The sequence below is a fragment of the Lathyrus oleraceus genome, chromosome 6 (assembly GCF_024323335.1).
Source record: "Lathyrus oleraceus cultivar Zhongwan6 chromosome 6, CAAS_Psat_ZW6_1.0, whole genome shotgun sequence".
Classification (NCBI taxonomy): domain Eukaryota; kingdom Viridiplantae; phylum Streptophyta; class Magnoliopsida; order Fabales; family Fabaceae; genus Lathyrus; species Lathyrus oleraceus.
Genome location: NC_066584.1, coordinates 471,988,285 through 472,011,263, shown reverse-complemented (window position 1 = coordinate 472,011,263; position 22,979 = coordinate 471,988,285). Strand labels below are relative to the sequence as shown.

At 34.2% G+C, this 22,979-nt stretch overlaps 1 protein-coding gene across 1 annotated transcript; it reads left to right on the top strand.

Annotated features, from left to right (window-relative positions):
* Positions 1-13,873: 13,873 nt before the first annotated feature.
* On the top strand, positions 13,874-15,999 carry LOC127097925 (cyclin-D3-1). The gene is made up of 4 exons (XM_051036412.1): positions 13,874-14,582; positions 14,660-14,861; positions 15,034-15,170; positions 15,378-15,999. The coding sequence occupies exons 1-4, from the start codon at positions 14,055-14,057 to the stop codon at positions 15,663-15,665; spliced, it is 1,155 nt and encodes a 384-aa protein (XP_050892369.1). The 5' UTR covers positions 13,874-14,054; the 3' UTR covers positions 15,666-15,999.
* Positions 16,000-22,979: the final 6,980 nt, after the last annotated feature.

Below are 22,979 nucleotides of genomic sequence, written 5' to 3'. Positions count from 1 at the left end.
TCAAACTTTTTAAAAATCATTCCATTTCTTTATCAGTGTTTTCTTTTTTAACTGCTTGAACACATACCAAAAAAAATTGAATTCAAGTTATAATGTTTCTATAAGCAACATAATATGTGGGGAAATAGAACTGAATAATGAATGTCTGTTGGAGTGCTCGTTTGAACCATACATATTTTTTTGAAGGCCGCAGATTTTTTTTGCAAACTGACAGAGACATGTTTGGAGCATTTAATTTTTTTTTATGAATATATAAAATTGATTTTGACATGTCTAGTCTCTCTTGAGTATAATAAAAATAAAATAATAAAAGTAAAAAGAAGAGAGTAAAACTAAAAAGTTAGTATGTGCACGCCATTGACTGAAAGGGTAAGAAAACAAAGGCGATGTTGTCTATATTGGTTAGGTTATTAGTGTTGGCTAGTGGAACTGCTACTCATTCAGACTTTGCACACCTTTTCAGTGTTTTTGTGTCTTCCCTTCCTTTTTACTATAACAGTACAGTACCAACAATGGAGTCTAAATCTTTACAAAAAATGCATGTCAAATAAATAACCCTAACAATCTTTGTATACTGTTAATCATTAGCACTATTTTAATGCATTAACAAGTAACACAATTTGAGTTTTTGGTTGTTTTAGTAATGTTGTAGGGTGCATTTTGTATACGCTCCAGTTTTTTGTATTCTCTGTTTGCTTAGTAGTGATCCTATTTATTAGTTTTATATTATCAATATTCCATCTGCAGACAATACAGCCAGGAATCATAAATATCAATATCAGACTTTCTTATTTAAAATTAATTAAATAAATTTCCATGTGGTGTGAAGCATGCGTTTTGTACAGAAGAGAATAATGAACTCCTTTTTAGGAACAGAAATTGGTAAATCATAAAAAGGTTAACCAACCGTTCAGTCATGGAAGTACTTGTTCTTAATTATAGATGCATTCTCTTTTAGGTTATATTATTCACAAACCAAGTTTTGCTTTATTTTTGGTATAAAAGAAGGGGATTACTTTTCTATAAGGATCCTCCCTCTTACCATAAAAAGTCACACTCAAATATTGTATTTTTGAATTAATCTTTTTTACATTTTTTTCAGCGTAAATTGATGAGATACTTATATTTTGTCAAAATTTAATTTTATCTGAAGATGCATCTTCATATGTATATAAGGTCTATCCAAAGATGCATTTTCATATAAACCGTTAATTTAAAATTTATTTAAAATTCAAGGAGTTGCTTTATACAAAGGGAATCAGGCGATCAAACCTTTGTGTATCTCGACCGCACTATAGCTAATGACATTGCCTTCTGCCCATACGATAGTCACCGCAAGACGTGTCAGTTGTGCCTCATTTCGTTATACCCTGGATGACTGGCATGTGGGTTAGGTATGAAGTATCTGTATATGCCAGAGCGAGTGATGGACCAATTTGGGTATTTACAAATCCTCCTGAGACATTCCTTATAGTCCGCTCCTCCCACTATTCGTTGCAGAGATCTTGATGCGATATTTGAGGATTTTAAGTGTCACTTGATACCGGAGGAGTATCGCAGGGTGCCAACTCTTATACTTTGGACTTATGCAGACGACTACATGACATGGTTCTATAGGATGTGACATCCTATCATGACACCAGATGCTTCTGGAAGACCATATAGTTCATCTAAACAGGAGGTACCTGAGGCTAGTGATGACCACATCCAGGACGTAAGCAACATAAGTTGGCGTATTGTGAATATGACGAGATCAAGCATAGAGGTAGGATTTTTTTAGGAAGGCAGTCCTCGGTTGGCCTCGTAGAAAACATTATGGTTGAGGCACGTAATACCTCACAATACAAGCAGAGGAGAAACCGGGGAGTTAGACAAACCTAATATTTTATGTTTATTTGTATTATTTTTTGTATTTTTGGAACAAGTTATGTATGGTCGATACATTATGATTCTACTTTAATTAATGTGCGACTTTTTACTTTGATTTTACTTTAATTAATGTGGGAATTTTTACTTTGATTTTAATTTGATTATACTTTAAAAGAACTTGGCATAAAAATATTAGAATGTTGGGACAATGTTGATGCCTTAAAACCATTCAGTTTTTTTTTGAGATGCATCTTCGAAATATCTCATGTGCGCAATAAACACACTTCTAATATGTTTTAAATGACTTCAGAGGGCTGTTTGGAGATGCATCTCTGGATGCACCCATAAAATTTACGGAGATGCATCTCCGAACTATATTTTGGTAAAATGGGGTGTGTGACCGAATTACAAGGGAAAAATTTACAGAGATGCATCTTCGAACTATATTTTAGCAAAAATGGGGTGTGTGGTTGAATTACAAGGGCTGATGTGATTTTAAGTGCGCTCGAAGATGTATCTCCGGACAAAGAAATGACATTTTCGAGTTTTCTGAAATGTGGGGCGCACTCCATAAGGTGGAAAGTGTGAAGTCAAGACACTCCATCCAATATATTTTGATGAAGACAAAGTGCAATTCAAATAATCATGTCAAAAGTATGGACAAAGCTTCAAGTGCATTTAATCAAATCAAGTTTCAAACAATGTGTGAAAGCTAGTATCAAATGATTAAAGACTCTTTGAAGACTAACATCGACCTTAAATTTTTAAGGTACAAGCATGCAATATATCTTGATAACTTGGTGCTCAAAATTAATCCAAACATACATTTCATGCATGGTCCATTGTCTCACTTGCCCTTGCTGTTTCACTAATTTTTCTAAGCATTTTTTCAAAAAACAGTTCAGGAAATCGATTACCCCATTTCTGGAAATCGATTTCCATTTGGCAAAAATCATTTTTTAGTTCAGGAAATCGATCCCCCCTTTCCAGGAAATCGATTTCCACTTGCCATAATTGTTTTTTCAACTCAGGAAAACGATTACCCCCTTTTAGGAAATCGATTTCCAACACGAAAATTTGAAATTTTAATGAAACAATGGCTGAGTTCAGACATGTCTTTTGGGCTAAACACTTTCCAAAGTTCATCCATTAACCATTGCATCTTTTCATTAAATTACACTCTTTCATAGAGGTGTCAAGGTGATATATATATTCATAAATTTCAGAATTCAAAGTAACCTCTTCCATTGCAATTTGAAATCTCATAAACATTCATTTTCAAACAAGTGTTTTGATCTTTGAACTTTCATTAAGAAATTTTCTGCATTATTCACATATAGCAGTCCAGAAAATTCATCTCATATTTCTAAACACTTGAGCAGTAATAATCATTATAAATTGCGTGTTTGGAAGATAAGATTAGTCATAGTAATTGATACATTGTCATATACTTTCTTTACTCAATATTTTCTAGAATTAATTGTAAACACCTTGTTGTCCAGGATTGTCGGAAGCAAGAGAGTTGAGTTTGAGAGGATTGTTCTCATATCAACTTGTTGAATCACAAGAGGTTGTTCTTGGTGATTGTGTTTGTCTTGTACAAGTCATAACAAATAGTGAAATATCTTTCATGTTGAAAGGGGACTGAAGTACTCTCGATCTGTGAGGGGAATCATGATATCTCTATGTGTTCTTTATCTTTTCCGCATTCTCACTTAGTAATCTCCAAGAAAAGATTATTAAAACAAGAGAAAATCGGAAAAAGTTTTATAGTACCTAATTCACCCCCACTTAGGTGCACACTCAACTTACATTTGGCATCAGAGCGGGTTATTAGTAACTTGCTCCTCAGATCCAGAAGATGGCTTCCGCAAGCACAAACCCGGTTTTGAAAGATGGCGGTAGTAGCAACAAACCACCTCTATTCTCTAGAGAATATTTTGACTTCTGGAAAATCCGCATGAAAGCACATTTAGAAGCACAAGGAGATGGTATATGCGAAACTGTTGAAAATGGTCTGCATAATCCTATTAGTGTGGTCAATGGTGTTGGCACTCTGAAGGTTAAAAGTTCATATGATGAAGACGACAAGAAAAGAATACTTAATGAAAAGAAAGCTATCAATATTCTTCAAAGTGCATTAAGTATGGATGAGTTCTTTCGTATATCACAATGTAAATCAGCAAAAGAAATATGGGACACTTTGGTGGAGACTCACGAAGGAACCGCTGAAGTTAAAAGATCCAGATTAAACATATTGAGTCAGAAATATGAAATGTTCAGTATACAGCCCGGAGAATCCATTGCTGCATTGCAGAAAAGATTTGTTCACTTGACAGATCATTTAATTGCTCTCAGAAAGACCTTTACAAATGATGGTATCAACCTAAAAGTGTTAATATCCTTGACTAGAGAATGACAACCAAAAGTAATGACCATATCGGAGAAGAAAAGTCTTTCTACGATGACGTCAGCATCATTATTCGGAAAACTCCAAGAACATGAACTTGAACTTGGAAGACTTGAAAATCATGAAATTCAAGAGAAGAAATCCAAAGGAATTGCTTTGAAGGTAGATTTAAAGGAAGATAAAGATGATGGCGCACCGGAGGAAGATACAAATTTCATGCTCCTTGTGAAAAGGCTTGGTAAGTTCTTTGGTAAAAATGACAAATCCTTTTATGCAAAAAGAAATAAACATTTCAGGAAAAAGGAAGCTTCCACATCTACGCAAGCTGTCACATGTTATGAATGTGGAAAGCAAGGTCATATAAAGTCGGATTGTCCGAAACTCTCCAAGAAAGGTGGATTTAAAGGCAAGAATAATTTCAAGAATAAAAAGACATATGTTGCATGGGAAGATAATTAGATTAGTTCTTCATCCGGATTAGGAAGCGACGAATGTGAAAATTTAGCATTAATGGCTTCACACCATTCTGACGATGAAGAAGATGAGGTTAGTAGCGATTTTTCTCTTTTCGATAGTGATGCTCAGGGTGCTATAAATGAACTTCTTAAAGAATGCAAATTCTGTATAAAACAATATCATCTCAAAAGAAAATAATTTCATCTCTAGAAGAAAAAGTCGTGACAATGGAAAAAAATGTCGATGATGAAAAACAAAAGATGATTAGTGAAAAACATAATTTTGTATGTAAAAATTATGAATCACTTTCTTTCCAAATTGTCCAATTAAAAAGGGTTCTTGAAAGGTATGAGAAAGGATAAATTAGGTTGGAAGGTGTCCTTAGCCAACAAAGATATTCCAATGACAAAAGTGGACTTGGTTATTCAAAGTTTTCCAAACCAAATTCTAGTAAAATTATCTTTGTTAAAGCTAATGACCAACCAACTAAAGAGAAAGTGAACAAGGCAAAAGATGTTCATCACTATCCTAATTGAAAAATATTTTCTAAAAAGAAATCTTATGTTCCTAGATATAGAAGCAATTTTGAACCTGCTTGTTTTTATTACGGAATAATTGGCCATACACCTACTGCATGCTATGTTAGAAATTTTAGTGTAGCAAGTGGGAATTACATGTGGATAAAGAAAGGCACTAATTATGAAGTACCCAAATCAATTTGGGTACCTAAAAAAACATAATTTTGTTTTGTAGGTATGCTTGAAAACCACATCAAACCTTTGGTATCTTGATAGTGGTTTCTCCAAGCATATGGCAGGAGACATTAACAAATTTTCAAATCTAGCATTGAAGGCCAAGGGTTATGTCACATATGGTGATAACAATAAAGGGAGAATTATTGGTATAGGAAAAGTTGGAGCACCACCTTTCACATCCATTGAAGATGTCCTTTATATCGAAGGACTAAAACATAATCTTCTAAGTATTATCCAACTTTGTGACAAGGGCTTCAAAATCAAGTTCATCAAGGATGAATGCTTGATTGAAGATGAAGTCTCTCATGAGGTAAAACTCAAAGGTACGATATTTAATAATACATTTATGATTTACCTTGATGATGTGTCTTTGAAGGTAAAATGTCTTATGGAAAACAATAATGAGTCTTGACTTTGGCATAAAAGATTCGCTCATATTCATATGGAACATTTGAATAAACTTATAAAGCATGATCTTGTTACTGGATTGTCTAAGATAAAATTCGTCAAAGATAGATTATGTGATGCATGTCAAAAGGGAAAACAAACCAAATCAACTTTCACATCAAAGAATGTGGTGTCCACTACAAGGCCACTACAATTGTTGCATATGGACTTATTTGATCCATCAAGAACAAGAAGCTTTAGAGGTAATGTATATGTTTTAGTTATTGTTGATGATTTCTCTAGATACACTTGGACTTTATTCTTAGTGCATAACAGTGATGCATTCAAGGCGTTCAAGAAATATGCAAAGCAAATTTAAAATGAGAAATCTCTAACTATTGCCTCCATAAGAAGAGACCATGGTGGAGAATTCCAAAATGTCTCCTTCGAAGAGTTTTGCGAAGAACATGGAATATTTCATAATTTATTGGCAACAAGGACTCCTAAAAAAAATGGAGTGGTGGAGAGAAAGAATATGTCACTTGTGGAACTTGAAAGAATAATGCTTAGCGACTCAAATCTTCCAAAGTATTTTTGGGCGGATGCGGTAAGCACGACATGCTATGTAAGTAGTAGAATTATTATTAGACCTATCTTGAAAAAGACCCATTATGAACTCTTAAAAGGAAGGAAACCAAACATCTCTCACTTTCATATATTTGGATGCAAATGCTTTGTCCTCAACAATGACAAAGACAATCTAGGTAAGTTCGACGAGAAGTCCGACGAAGGTATATTTCTTGGATATTCTCTTACTAGTAAAGCTTACAGAATATATAATAAAAGAACTTTAACAATTGAAGAATATATGCATGTTACCTTTGATGAAACTAACCCCTTAAAGGAGGATATTATTTTGTGTGATGATGATGAAACTAACCCCTTAAGGTATCTTCTTGACAAGACCTTGTTTATTAAGAAAATAAAAGGTAACACTTTATTGGTTCAAGTCTATGTTGACGACATCATATTCGGCTCAACAAACAAAGAAATGTGTGAAGAATTTTCATCAATGATGCAAGGATAATTCAAAATGTCTATGATGGGTAAGATGAACTATTTTCTCGGACTCCAAATTAAGCAACTAAAGGATGGCATCTTCTTCAATCAATCCAAGTATTGCAAAGAATTATTGAAGAGATTCGACATGGATAATTGCAAGGCTATGCCTACTCCAATGGGATTCGGAACTTATGTTGATCAAGATCAACCGGGTGTCTCAATTGATATCACAAAGTATCAACGTATGATTGGCTCATTGTTATATTTGATGGCAAGTCGTCCTGACACAATGTTCAGTGTTTGTCTATGTGCTCGCTTTTAAGCAAATCCAAAAGAATCGCATCTCACCGCTGTTAAAAGGATCATTAAGTATCTCAAAGGGACAACAAATATTGGACTACGGTATCCTAAAGGTAGTATTTGTAATTTAATTGGTTATTCTGACGCTAATTATGCAGGAAGTAAAACTGATAGAAAGAGCACTAGTGGTACATGTCACATTCTTGGAAATGCATTGGTATCATGGGCTTGCAAGAAACAAGCATGTGTTGCTCTCAGCAGTGCCGAAGCGGAATACATAGCAGCAGGTAGCTGTTGTACTCAAATACTTTGACTTAAGCAACAACTTCGTGACTACGAACTCGATCTTGGATGCATTCCTCTATGTTGTGACAACACAAGTGCGATAAATATTACAAAGAATCTGGTCATGCACTCAAGAACCAAACATATTGACATTTAGCATCATTTTCTTCGTGATCACGTAATTTAAGGAGATGTCGAAGTCACATTTGTGGATACTAATAATCAACTCGCCAACATTTTCACAAAACCGTTGGCACGGGAACCATTCTACAAAATTCGAAGAGAATTGGGAATCTTGGATGGAAAATACGTAGATAAATGGTACACGTATCTATATGCTTAATTTATGATTATATGATGCCTAAACTTGCTATCTATGTGTTATATGCTCTTACATGTATTTTTGTGTGTTTAATTTCATGTTCCATAGCTTCTGTTTTTTGTTTTTGGCAAAAATTTTAAGCAGAAATCGATTACCCTAATACAGGAAATCGATTTCCTGAGAGAAAATTTACTTCTTTTCGCTTCTAGAATTGTTGTTTATCAAGCGGAAGTCGATTCCCCAATCTGAAGAAATTGATTTCCTACACGTTTTTTCCTTTTTTGTATTCGTTCAACTTCCTCCTTTTATTTTTAAATTGCTTAAAATTATTTTACACTTTAGTCAATATTCTTCTATCTCCCTCATCTTTAATCCTTCCATCTACCTTTCTTGGAAATCCTCCTCTCCTTTATTACCAACTCATATTCCTTCACTTACCAAAAGAATCCTCTTAAAAAACCCATTATCTCTACTTTTAATTCCCTCTCATCTAAAACCTAAACAACTTATTCAAAATCACTTTCCCATAAGCTCTCCTAAACGCACTACGAAAATCCCATACAAACCTCAACCCGCCCTTAGCTCCATCCATGGCTCCTCCAAAAGCTTCCAAAGGAAAAGAAAAGATTGGTGAAGGTTCAAATGCTCCGGACTCTAACTCAAAGCAATTTCAACCACCCTTGAAGCAGAGAAGGATGTTGTCGAGTTTCAGACAACGCAATATACTCCTTACGAAGTATGGTAATATTGACACTTTCCCCTCTTCTAGCTTTCAATTTCCTATAATACTACAGTATCAAGGGGTTGTTGATTTCGTATCAGATTCGGGGCTATTTTATCAAGATTTGGTTAGGGAATTTTTTGCTCACTTTACTATTCTCCCGGGTTGTGCTTTTAGTACTACTGTTAGAGGTACTGAGATTGTTATGTCCTTGGAAGATGTTGGTGCTTGCCTTGGTGTACCCTCTGAAGGCGAAAGGATTTCACATGGATTTACTCCCGACACTGAGGGTTGGGAAAATTTCAACAACTTAAGGTTTTACTTCAGTTTGAGCAGGATCACTGAACAAGAATTCTATGCTCGTCATGCTCGCTCAAATTCAACAAATATGTTTTTATCAAGCAAGAATCTGTCTGTAAGTGACCTCATGCTTCACTACTTCCTCGCTTATGTGCTTGTTCCCAAAGGAAACAATTATGCAAAAATTAGAAATACGGAAATGCAACTCATGTTTACTATGAAGAGAAATATGAAGATTAATTGGGCTTATGTGATACTTCGACATATGGAATATTCAAGAAGTTTGACAAGTGGTTTTCCGTATACAAGAACAATTACAAAACTCTTAGTATCATGTGGGATTGAGTTGCGTCGGAAACCCTAAAAAAAGGGAAGGACAAGTATGATATCTAACAATACTTGTTTGAAAAATATGGGAATTTTCAAGGATGCTGATGGTCTCTACAAACACACGGACGTGGAAAATGTCTATGCACCGCCTCCCGCACCCATAGGTGGATACACACTTGAGCTCATTTATAACAAGCTTCATGAGATGGACATTCGTCATTCTTCTGAGCTTCGAGCCATGCATTCCAATATAAATTTCCTCAAACAACAACATCACCATCATCATGAGGATGTCGAAGAGGAAGAGGAAGACGGGGATGGAGAAAATGACGAGAAGGAAGATAGTGACTAGAGCTTTCTTTTTCTTTATGTTTCTTGGTATTTTGTCTCTTAATGTTCTAAATTTTCATTGTTGCTTTGTTTCCTTGTATGGTTTCATTTTATGTTGTAGTCTTCCTTGTTGAACAATGTTTGTCTTAAGCATATTTCCTTTGTTGGTTAATGTTTTGCTATGTCCATGCCTATTTGCTTATCTTTTATAAGCTTTTCCCATCCTTTTTGTTAATGACAAAGTGGGAGAAGATATTATGATTTTTTTGTATGTATTTCTCTAGCAATCTTTGCATCAAGCTTTAAAAATTGTAACTCTAATGGATGCATGGATTAAGGGGGAGTTATCGTTGTTAGGGGGAGCATTGCATAAAGCTTAAATTGTTTGTCATCATCAAAAAGGGGGAGAATGTGAAGTCAAGACACTCCATCCAATATGTTTTGATGAAGACAAAGTGCAATTCAAATAATCACGTCATAAGTATGGAAAAAGCTTCAAGTGCATTTAATCAAATCAAGTTTCAAACAATGTGTGAAAGCTAGCATCAAAGGATTGAAAACTCTTTGAAGAATCTTTCAAGATTAGCATCGATCTTAAGTTTTTAAGGTACAAGCATGCAATATATCTTGATAACTTAGTGCTCAAAATTAATCCAAACATACATTTCATGCATGGTTCATTGTCTCACTTGCCCTTGCTGTTTCACTGTTTTTTCTAAGCATTTTTTCAAAAAATAGTTCAGGAAATCGATTTCCATTTGTCAAAAATCATTTTTTAGTTCAGGAAGTCGATTCCCCCTTTCCAGGAAATCGATTTCCACTTGCCAGAATTGTTTTTTCAACTCAGGAAATCGATTACCCCCTTTTGGGAAATCGATTTCAAACACGAAAATTTGAAATTTTAATGAAATAATGGTTGGGTTTAGACATGTCTTTTGGGCTAAACACTTTCCAAAGTTCATCTATTAACCATTGCATCTTTTCATTAAATTACACTCTTTCATAGAGGTGTCAATTTATATATATATATATATATATATATATATATATATATATATATATATATATATATATATATATATATATATATATATATATATATATATATATATATATATATATATATATATATATATATATATATATATATATATATATATATATATATATTCATAAATTTCAGAATTCAAAGTCACCTCTTCCATTGCAATTTGAAATCTCATACACATTCATTTTTAAACAAGTGTTTTGATCTTTGAACTTTCATTAAGAATTTTTTACATTGTTCACATATAGCAGTCCAGAAAATTCATCTCATATTCATAAACACTTGAGCACTAATAATCATTATAAATTGCGTGTTTGGAAGAGAAGATCAGTCATAGTGATCGATACATTGTCATATACTTTCTTTACTCAATATTTTCCAAAATTGATTGTAAACACCTTGTTGTCCAGGATTGTTGGAAGCAAAAGAGTTGAGTTTTAGAGGATTGTTCTTATATCAATTTGGTGAATTACAAGAGGTTGTTCTTGGTGATTGTGTTTGTCTTGTACAAGTCATAACAGATAGTGGAATCTCTTTCATGTTGAAAGGGGACTAGAGTACTCTCGATCTGTGATGGGAACCAGGATATCTCTATGTGTTCTTTATCTTTTCCGCATTTACCGCATTCTCACTTAGTAATCTCTTAACAAGACAAAACCGGAAAAAGTTTTATAGTACCTAATTTACCCCCTCTTAGGTGCACACTCAACTTACAAAAAGAGCATTTCCATAAAAGAAGTACAATGCAAAATAAATGGAATTACTCTTTCCACCCTTATATGGACATACCACACCCTTGAAAATCCAAAATTTCCATTCTTGCGTCCGGAGATGCCTCTTTGGACGCACCAAAATCCCAGTAAATTACGCTACTATGAGGTCAACCCCAATTTGAACTAATATGGTATGAAGATGCATTTTCATATGTTATTTGGTCATATCGAGAGATGCATCTCCGAAATGTTCCTTGAAGTCTTTTAAAAGGTGTTGGAAATATGATTTATTTCAGAGATCCGTCTCCGAATACCCCTCTGAGTCATTTCAGAGCATCACCATTGTCCCAACATCGTAATTTTTTGCGGCCAACTTATATTATAGTAAGATCAGAGTAAAATCCATGTAAAAATGTAGTCAAAGGAAAACAAATCATACATAATCCAAAACATAAAATTTGTCTGAAAAATACAAAAAAGGTAAAAACATCCAAACATAAACTAACTACTGGATATGTCTAACCTCATAGCTTCTCCGCCGTTTGTACTGCACAATATTCCATAATTCGAAAACCATGGTCTCTAGATGACCTTTTGGGGAGTGCCATCCTTAAAGAGTTTTGCCTCTATGGCTCCTCTATCCATCTCCGCAACATTGTCGACAAACCGCCATCAAACTCTCGGCCTGCTCATCCTGAACCTTAAGTACCTTCAGGTTAGCTGGCCTAGGTGGTATTCTATGAGCGCCTGGTGTCATGATAAGGTGTGACACCCTACAGAACCATGCCATGTAGCCCCCCATCATAATCCCAATGTACATGAGTGGGCTTCCAACGATACTTCTCTAGTACTAGGTGACTCTCGAAATCATCCAGTATAATACCAAGATCTCTGCGGTGGATGCCGGGAGAAACGACCTCATAGGGAGGTCTCATAATAATCTGCATGTAGCCAAATTGGAGCATCACTCGCTCTGACAGATAGGGATGCATAAGAGATTACCCACATGCCAACCGTCTAGAGTATAAGGAGATGACATCAAACAAACATGTTTGGCGGCGACCCTCGTGTGGGCAGAAGAAAACATCATATGGTACCATACAGTCAAAAGAGACTCTAAATGGCTCGACCGCACCATTCCCCATGTACGAAACAAAAGCGGTTGCACGTGGACAATGCTCATCGTAGGCAAGCGCAATTTCGAACCTAGTGATGCGAGGAATGTTATAGATGATTCATCCCAGAAAATGGTTCGGATACGAACATGTGTAACAAATAAATTATGAAAATATTAGTAACAAGAAACTACTGTAAGAAACGTGCAACACCCTGTCATCTGCTTTGTCTTCCAAAGGTAACTCTCACCCAACTTTGAGTAAAAGTAGACAAAATAGGCGGCCCCCCAGGTGTACCCGTGAATCGTAGTCAGGTCGGTGAAGTACTTAAGATAGACCACAAACATGGACGTGCCAACCATAAGTAAGAGGTAACATCATCGCCTACGACATCTATGACCCACTGTACATATTTTCTATAAAGCTTTACCAAAAAACTAAACCTAGCATGAGCACCTCTAGTGTCATGCGTCTCCAGTGCAACCTCGACTGGGTCAACCCCCAATTGGGTGACCACCAAGTCGGCGCCTTCCTCTCAACCGATTCTCATGTAGTCCAATAATCTCCCCCTGATGGGAAGATGCAGGAGGAAAGAGACGTCATCCAAGGTGATAATCATCATCTTGCCTATAGGTAGGTGGAATGATGACGTCTCTAGGTGGATGTGGAGGTAAAATCGTTGCAAAGTTCAATTTTTTTAGAACTCTGTAGAAAATGAAGAGGGATGAAGAAGGAAGAGAATGACGCCGAAATATATCAAAAATGTTTGAAGATGCATCTCCAGACCACTAACATCTGTTTTGAATAAATGGTGTTTACAAAGATCATCTTCGGACACACTTTTACACATACGGAGATACATCATCGGATTAAATTTTAACGTAAAAGTAGTGTCTCTTCAATTTGACCTGAAAAATGATAAAATTGAATGCGTTCAAAGATGCATCTTCGAACGTCAGAAACATAATAGACTTTTCATACGGGTGAAAAAAGTATTGCCCACAATAAATTGGTCTACTAGGCCGTTGTAATTAGTTGTTAGCCCGGCCCATGAAGCTAAAAAAGATAATAAAATTCCAATAAATAAAAAATTCTCTTATACTGTATCTTTAAATATATTATCAAAATATATTAGTATCAATGTGTATAATTATTTAAAATAAATATTTTAAAATTTGTTTTTACGTACACCAGTTACTAGAAAAGTTGAAACTTAAATAAAGAAATGAATATAAAAAAAGTGTGAAATTGAAAGGTTGTTTTCATGGGTCCAACTTGGTGTGCGTGCCGTTAGATTTATGCACTTCTTGCCCGCCAACATAACATAAAAACACCGAAAGTGCAACACAACTCTAAATTCTCAATTAAAAATATTACAATTTTTTTTTGGATTCTAAAAATAAATTATCATTATTATTATTATTATTATTAATCTTTATATTGATATAAATATATAAAGACAAGCATGACACCCACTCAGCTGAAAATCATCACTCTCTACTCTTCTACTTCTCTCTCTCCTCTCTCTTCTCTCTCTACATAGAACACAAAACAAAGAGAAAAAAAAAAGATGAATATGAAACTCTTGATTACTCTTTTCTTCTTTCTATAATGAACAAAGGACCACACAACCTCTTCTTCATTGAAGAAGATGGCAATCCATCATCACCACCACCATCATCAACAACTACACCACAACTCTCTTCTTGATGCTCTTTACTGCGATGAAGAAAAACTCGAAGAAGAACAAGAAGACGTTTCATCTCAACAAAGTGATGTCACAACAAACAATGACAGCAACATCCTAGACTCCACTTCCCTGTTCCCTCTTCTTCTCCTGGAACAAAACCTCTTCTCTCAAGATGAAGAACTCACCACACTTTTCTCCAAAGAAAAAACCCAACAAGAAACATACTACGAGGATCTGAAAAATGTCGTGGATTTTGTTTCTCTCTCTCAACCTCGTCGTGAAGCTGTTCAATGGATGCTTAAAGTCAATGCTCATTACGCCTTTTCACCTCTCACTGCAACACTCGCTGTTACTTACTTTGATAGGTTCCTTCTAACCTTCCATTTCCAAAAGGATAAGCCATGGATGATTCAGCTTGTTGCTGTTACTTGCATCTCTTTAGCTGCTAAAGTTGAAGAAACTCAAGTTCCTCTCCTCTTAGACCTACAAGTATGTTCCAAAGAAACCTTAAACTTTTTCTTACGTTTTATGTTTTTTTTTAATGTTTGGCTTTTATGTTTTTTTAGGTGCAAGATACTAAATATGTGTTTGAAGCAAAAACTATTCAGAGAATGGAGCTTTTGATTCTGTCAACACTGAAATGGAAGATGCATCCTGTGACACCACACTCTTTTCTAGATCATATAATAACAAGGCTTGGTTTGAAAACTAATCTTCATTGGGAGTTTTTAAGACGCTGTGAGAATCTTCTTCTATCTGTACTTTTAGGTAAGTAAACAAACAACATCATCAAGATACCATTATTGAGTACTAATTGAAAACTTTACCTTTTCTACAAGTACAAAAGAATATTAAAAAAAAAACTAAAAAAATGATATAAAAGACAAAATGTTGATTTTGTTTTGATTTGTTATATGCATGTTTGTGTTTATATATGTAGATTCAAGATTTGTTGGTTGTGTTCCCTCTGTGTTGGCTACTGCTACAATGCTGCATGTGATAGACCAGATTGAAGAGAGTGATGATAATGGCGTGGACTACAAAAATCAGCTTCTTAGTATTCTCAAAATCAACAAGGTTAGTTTTTGTTATGTACTTATGTTCTTGTTTAATTAATATACCTTATACTTTATGTTTAGTTTGATTTGATTTAATACAAGTACTTTAATTTAATAGACCTACTCAATGGGACCATATAAATATATCTGCGTGTGACCATGACCATGACATTGACAAAGACCATGATTTACTTTAAGGTTACTAATGCATGTTTTTTTTTTACAGGAGAAAGTGGATGAATGTTATAATGCTATTGTTGAGGTTACTAATGAAAATAATTATGGTCATAAACGAAAATATGAACAAATCCCTGGAAGTCCAAGTGGCGTAATTGATGCTGTTTTTAGTTCTGATGGTTCCAATGATTCATGGAAAGTGGGTTCATCCTCGTATTCAACCTCAGAGCCTGTTTTTAAGAAAACAAAAACTCAAGGGCAAAATAGGAATTTGTCACCTCTTAATAGGGTCATTGTTGGAATTCTTGCCACTGCTAGTGCTACTACCTCTCCTTAATATCCTCTCTCTGTCCTTTATAAAAAAAACAAATAATAACCATATGAAAAAAATCTATATTTATTTAGTATATATGGTTATGTTGATGTTTCTAAGATCTCTTCATTTCCAACAATGTCCCTAATGAATCTCTTGAAGAGGCAGAGACAGAGAAAGAGGCAAGGTGAAAGGAGTGAAAGAGGAGAGGACAAAGTTGGCAATGAAGATTATGTTTTTTTTTTAATTTGAAGGCACTTTTTATTTACTATTGAATGGTTGTTCTCTTCTAGACCATACCAAATTTGAACATATTTATATGATATTTCTATAATAAATTGGGAATAATTTTTGTTCATATGTATGCTTCTATTTTATTCACTTGTTTGAATCTTTGAATGAATGATGATAATAGTGGGAAAGTGTTAACAGGGTCCATTCAAATATATTTTTTAACATATAGTTTTATTTAAGTTAAAAAACAAGTGTGACAGAAGAAATACTAAAAAGGTTGTTTTGGAGAGGTTAAGAAGAATGGTTTGTTTGCATGTGAAGGGGGGAAGAGTTTGTTGTGTTGATTGGTGGATAGAGTCATTTGACCTCGATTGTTGCAATGGTAAACACAAAGAGAAGACAACACTTGGTATTATAATACTTTCCTCCATAAACCTAACCACTGACCTATTCACTGAAAACACCAGCTATGTTTTGCCTCTATCATTGTGCCTCATTCATTATAGTCTTGTGGCATGCTTTGTACGGTACATAGTAGTAGCACTAGTACTATATATACACTAGTTAAGTATACTTTTTGTACTAGTTAGTTGTATTATCATGTCATTATCAAAGGATTAGAGTTAGATAGATAGCACTAATTAAACCAACCTTTTACTAATTGGAACCTTCAAAAGAAGTGTTAGTAGGAGTATAACTAAGGGGGGAATTACTAATTGGAACCTTCAAATGAATTGTTGGTAGGAGTATAATTAGGGGGGGAAGTATTTGGTGACTTTGTTGTTACTAGTATAACTTTGATGACTTTCATCTAAAGAGAGATGTTAGAAGAGAGGGAGAATCATTCTTGAGAGAGATAAATGAAAGTCACTATATTTCAAAGGTAGTTAATATTTGTTCTAGGTAAGAATGACAAATAGATATCTCTGCTTATTAAGTTCGTCTTGTAAAAGTCTATAAATAAATACTTTTGTATAATTGAGAATGAGACGGTTTCGTGAGCCTTGTTCACTTAAAACTTAAAAATTGTAAAATTTCTTGTCTAATAAGTTAATGTCCTTATCCAAAAAAGAGACAGTCAAGACAAAAAGTAGAAGATGGTGTTAGTCTAAAACTTAAACTTGGTCGACCATGTCTTCTAAGTATAATTAGGAATGAAAAACAAACATGTTTGTCATGTTTATGTTTGAAAAAAATGAGACGAGACGGAGGATACATTATTGAAAATGCGAACCTCAAACCTTGATCCCATGAGGGCGGGGCAGGGAAGACTCGTAGACATTACATCTATAAAGCCTAAGTATTGTAAAAATGTATGATCCAATGAGGGCGGGGCAGAGTAGACTCGCAGACATTACATCTATAAAACCTAAATATTGTAAAAATATATGTTAATATTAGCGTCCGAAAAAATAATGACAGAATAGATATAAGAGAGTATAGGTCTAAAACTTGATTCATCATAAAAAAAACAAAAAACAAAATAGACATATTGGCAAATCAGACCCGTTTTGCGACCTCCCATTTGCCACCTCTAAATATAATGCAATATTAATTTTATTTTGTTTATTAATTTTATTTTGTTTGTTTCCCAAAATTTATGAGTTGTCATACTCTATGAGTTTGAATTATGAAATGTTATTGCACAACAACTTAGCGGTCAAGAGAAGGTGACAAGAATTGAATAATAGTACTACTAATAATAATGCTTAGAGCACATAACATAGCGAAGAACACGGAAAAACAAAACAATTTTACAACAACAAAATTCAAAGTACACTAGTGGGATACATAACATTAACTTTTCAAATGCAACCATTAGTTGAATTAGATTAACTATATCATTAATTGCACACTCTTTTTTAAGTAATTACCATACCCCATGTGGACTCTTACATTTTCCTTTTCTTTTTGTTTTTCCTTTTTCTTTTATTGTCCAAAGATTCATCATTTATATCCTTCTAGTGGATTCACTATAGTGCATGCTTCACCTTTTTGCTTCTTTAATCTACTTTTCTTATTTTTTGGTCTTTGTAATTCTATCAAAACTAAATATAAATTAAAGTCACTTCTACTTTTTTCACGTGTATACACAATTTCTAAAAAGATATTGAAATCTAAAATGCAAAATGGATTAAGAATTATGAAGCATAATATTGCCATATTTGCTTGTTTTTATTAAGTGAAGTATGGGTTGTAAGCAAGAAATGAAGAAGAAAACAAAAGGAGTTAGTAGAAACAAAATACTTTTGGTCTTTGACAAAATTTTCATCTAATCATAAATTATGATATAATGCATAAAGGTAGGAGATTTTATTATGGGGGGACAAAAATCTGATTTTGTAACAAGATTGTCTTTGCTTCTATTAATATTTTTCTCCACTTTAAGTTTTGTAGTACTACATTATATGGATAGTACCATATAGATTATGACTTCATGAGTTAGACAAAGAAAAACTCTAGATTTAGATTAGTTATATATATATATATATATATATATATATATATATATATATATATATATATATATGCCCCTACATCAATAATTGTAGAATAATATCATACATTGAGGCTAAACTTTTTTTTGTTGACCTAGTCACATCCACTAGTAATTTTAATGAATTTGCATTAAATTAAGACTAAAGTTCTCTCAATGTAATTTTGCTATGGTGTTTTCTTGGTTACAGCTGTAAAGTTTAAAAGAACAATAAAAAGAGGACCATATATGTTTGTGGACCCCTCTCTCTCATTTCACTGTCTATCTTTCATTTTTACATGACTAAGGTTTATGAAGAGTAAATGGAAACAAAATGCTTAGGTTGCACAATAAAACATACTACTACTCTTTAATCTATGATTCTTGTGTTAAGAACAAAACATGAAATAAAAAAAGAGTCTCTTCTTAGCTATATACAGCCGTATCTACTTCTGCAAAAGGTGAAGCTAGTGACCTTTCATACTTGAATGTGTTAACCATTATCACTATAATTCTTAGATATATTATAAAAATTATAAAAATAGTCAATAAATATCTTTTGTAATGAGTTTGTTCTTCAAATGTATAGTTAACTAGATAGTTTGATTTTAGAATGCATCTTTTGTTGAAGAGTTTAACTTATAAAATAATGATTGATCTACCACTAAGAAGAAAATTTAATTGGTTTCAGCGATATGGAGGAACGACTAATAGGATTTGTCCTATTTTGATTTTCAGTGGGTGGTGAGATATTTGGGGAAGACAACTCAATGGACTCTTTTTAAGGATGTGTCCAATTATTGTTCGATTATTTTGAAGTACAACAGTCAGATGCGGAGTCCAATATTTTTTAGATTTAATAATCATTGATTAGCGCATAGTAGGCTTCGTGAGTTAGTTACTAATTTTTGGATTATTACTGAGGTCTAAGGGTTGAAAAGCGTATTTTCTGATGAAAAAGTTTAAAGCTCTTAAAATGGCTATTAAATCTTAGAACATAGAGGTTTTTGGTTACCTGATCCGAATTGATAGGTTGAGAGAGGAAGTTAGTGGGATTGATTCTTTGGTTGATCTCGACGTCTTATTTGGGGATGAGATTGAGATTAGATCCAAAGTGATTGCAGATTTGTGGTCCCTCCTTAGGTTTAAAGATCTATATCCAATTTGCTCAAGGTAGGTGATGCTAATACTGAATTCTTTCATGCTTTTGTGAAGAGTAGTAGCAAGGGGAATGCTATTTTAGTGCTTCAGGTTTGTGATGTTTGAATTAAAGGGGTTCCCGACATCATCTAACATGCTGTGAATCATTTCTCTGAGATATATAAAGAACCCGATGTCGAAAGCCCATGTATAGATGGTGTCATATTCCGCTCTCTTTCAGATGATGACAACCTTTTTCTTATCGACTCCCTTCAATTGCAACGAGCTTGATGCGACAATATCTCGACGTGAGGGAGATGAAAGCCAAGGTCCATATGAATTTTACTTCTCCTTTTTTTAAAAGAGTCTAGAATCTTCTTAGAGTTGAATATGGGATTATGTTCAATCAATTTCATCGCTTCACATCTCTACCTCGTACTTTTTATTCTTACTTTGTGACATTGATTCGTAATGTTAAATCCCCCTCACATCTTTGAGAATTCCGGCATATTTCCTTGGTCGAATCCCTATATAAGCTGGTGACGAAAGTTTTGACCATTAGACTAGGGGTTGTTAGAACATGATTTGGTTCTGCATCTATACCTTGAGTTTTGATGATAACAATGTTGTATTTGTGTGAGAATTTTTTTGGAACCCTAATGGTTTGTTATTGTGTAGCTTTAACAAACATTTTTTATTCTGATCATATGATGTCCAACATCATCAGTTTTTGAACTTTGCGTTCCAAATTCGCTTCTGCGTTGCAATTAGAAGTTCTGAAAGACATCAATATTGTTGCTGCAATGTTCTTTCTGCTTCTGTGTTATCTCACCCATCAGAAGCTTCTGAGGAAAATCTATATTGTTGTAGCAATGATCTCTCAGTTTCTGCTTTTGGATGTGACTCCGATCAACAAGCTTATGAAGAATGGCAGGCTTCTGAAGTTGTGTTATGTAGCTGAAGATTCTGAAGATCTCAAGACAGATGATTGATGTTATCAAGGTTCTGACTGAAGATTCTAAAGACTCTGAAGAATCTGAAGACACTGAAGAACTAAAGCCAGACTACTGACCCTGTTAAGGTTCTGACCCAAGGTTCTGAAGTTTTTCAATCCAGCTATCTACTTCTTCACTTTATGCTTCAATCATCTTTTATCAGAAGCCAATGAATTTGAAGATAAGATCAAATGGGAACATGATCAAATAGTACATAGTACAAATCGAACAACCTTTCCACTACCTGATTTCGTGGGCAAGGATTATACTATTCATCACACCTGTCACTGATTATGTGGGCGAAAGGACAATACATGGTATCATTCCTTTCTCATCCAACAATGGACAGTCGCTCAAAGAGATTTCCCCATTTTATCCTCCAACATTCACATGCTTACACTATATAAGCATGCATTGGAGACTTGAAGAAATTGCTGATCTACACAAGTATTTTGACAAGCTAATTTTCTTTGTGAAAAGCTATCATCTTTTGTATACAGTATTCTTTAAGTACTTATTATTCATTTTGTGTAAATCTGCTTTTGAAGAAGCATCTTGTAACACATAAACTTTTATTCAAACTATTTGTTTGATTCCTTAAGGAGGTTATCCTTGAGAAGACAAAGAAAGTTGTTCTTTGTGAGTCTTGGAGGAGACTAAGGTTTAGTTGGATCCTTGAGAAGACAAAGAAGGGTATTATTTGTGTTTATTATAATCTGTTGATTATAGTGGATTGAGACCTTATGTATAAGGCAAATCACCTTGGTGGGTGGACTGAATTAGCTTTGAGTTTCAAGCGAACCAGGATAAAAATCATTGTGTTTTTATCTCTTCATTATTTAACTTGTTAGTGGTGTTTTTATTTTGGAAAAAGCTTTTGTTTCTAAAACCCAATTCAAACCCCCCATTTCTTGTGTTTTTCACGCCTTTAATTGACATCAGAGCTCCGATTCTGATTGTGATAAAAAGTTTTTATGAACACCTCACAATGTTCAGTACCGATCCAGTTGTGTGAGAAACAATGGCTGCTGCTAACATTGTTAACAATACTGATATAGATCATTACAGTGCTAAACCACCTATTTTTGATGATGAAAATTTTGACTACTGGAAACATAGAATATAAAGTTTCTTTCTTGGTTACGATGTTGATCTCTAGGATCTCGTGGTTGATGGCTATGTTCACCCAGTGAATGTTGAAGGAAATATTTTAGCAAGAAGTGCTATGTCTGATCAACAAAAGAAAGACTTCTAAAATCATCATAAGGCCAAAACCATTTTGCTCAATTCTATCTCTTATACAGAGTATGAGAAGATAACAAACATAGATTCTGCCAAATCTATTTTTGACTCTTTGAGAATGACTCATGAGGGAAACTTCAAGTAAAGGAAACAAAGGCCTTGGCTTTAATCCAAAAATATGAGGCTTTCAAAATGGAAGATGATGAAAATGTTGAAACCATGTTCTCAAGCTTTCATATGCTTGTTGCAGGACTTAAAGTTATGGACAAAGGGTATTCTAAAAAATGGAGACCTATGGTAACTGCATTAAAGTTGGCTAAGGATCTCAACAACATCAGTCTTGAAGAACTCATTAGTTCTTTAAGAAGTCATGAGATTAAGCTAGAAGAAGATGAACCTCAGAAGAGAGGTAAATCTGTAGCTCTAAAATCCAAGCCTGAGAAGACTAGAGCATATCAAGCCGAGGAAGAATCAGAAGGATCTGACGAAGACTCAGAAGATGATGATGAGTTATCTCTTTTCTCAAGAAGAGTCAACAGACTCTAGAAACACATGCAAAGTGGTCAAGGGAAATTCAAGGGAGTTAGAAGGACTGTTGGTCGCTTCAAATCCTCATTTATTCAAAAGAAGCAAACTTCTGGAAAATAAGTTATCTGTTTTGAGTGCAAGGAGCCATGCCATTATAAGAATGACTATCCCAAGATGAAGAAGGACAGAAGGCCCAAGAAGAACTTCTCCAAAGTCAAGAAGAGGTTGATGGCTACCTAGGATGACTCAAAATCTAAAGAAGAAGATCCTGACAAAGAAAAAGCTAATGTTGCACTAATGGCAACTACTAAGGATCCCACAAGCTCTGAGGAACCAGAAGACAAAGTTTTGTCAGGATCAGAATTCGACTCCGATTCTGAAGAGGTATTCTCTAATCTATCTCGTTCTGAAAATGAAATTTGTCTTTATGAAATGTTGGAAAAGTACCAGAGTCTTCAAAGCAAATACAAGGACCTTAAACAAGTCCAAGTAACCGCTTCTGAAATTCAGAGATAACTTGAGAATGATATTTCCTCTCTAAACTAAAAAGTATTTTCTTTAGAAAGTAATAACTCTGCTTTGAAAAGTAAAATTTTAAAACTAGAGGAGGAAATAACTTCAGAAGTTTCTGGTACTGATTGCATCATCAGATATGATAGAGCATTCATGTACTTTCTGGCTAAAAGCATAGATATAAGCAAAATGGCTTCCTTGATCTATGGA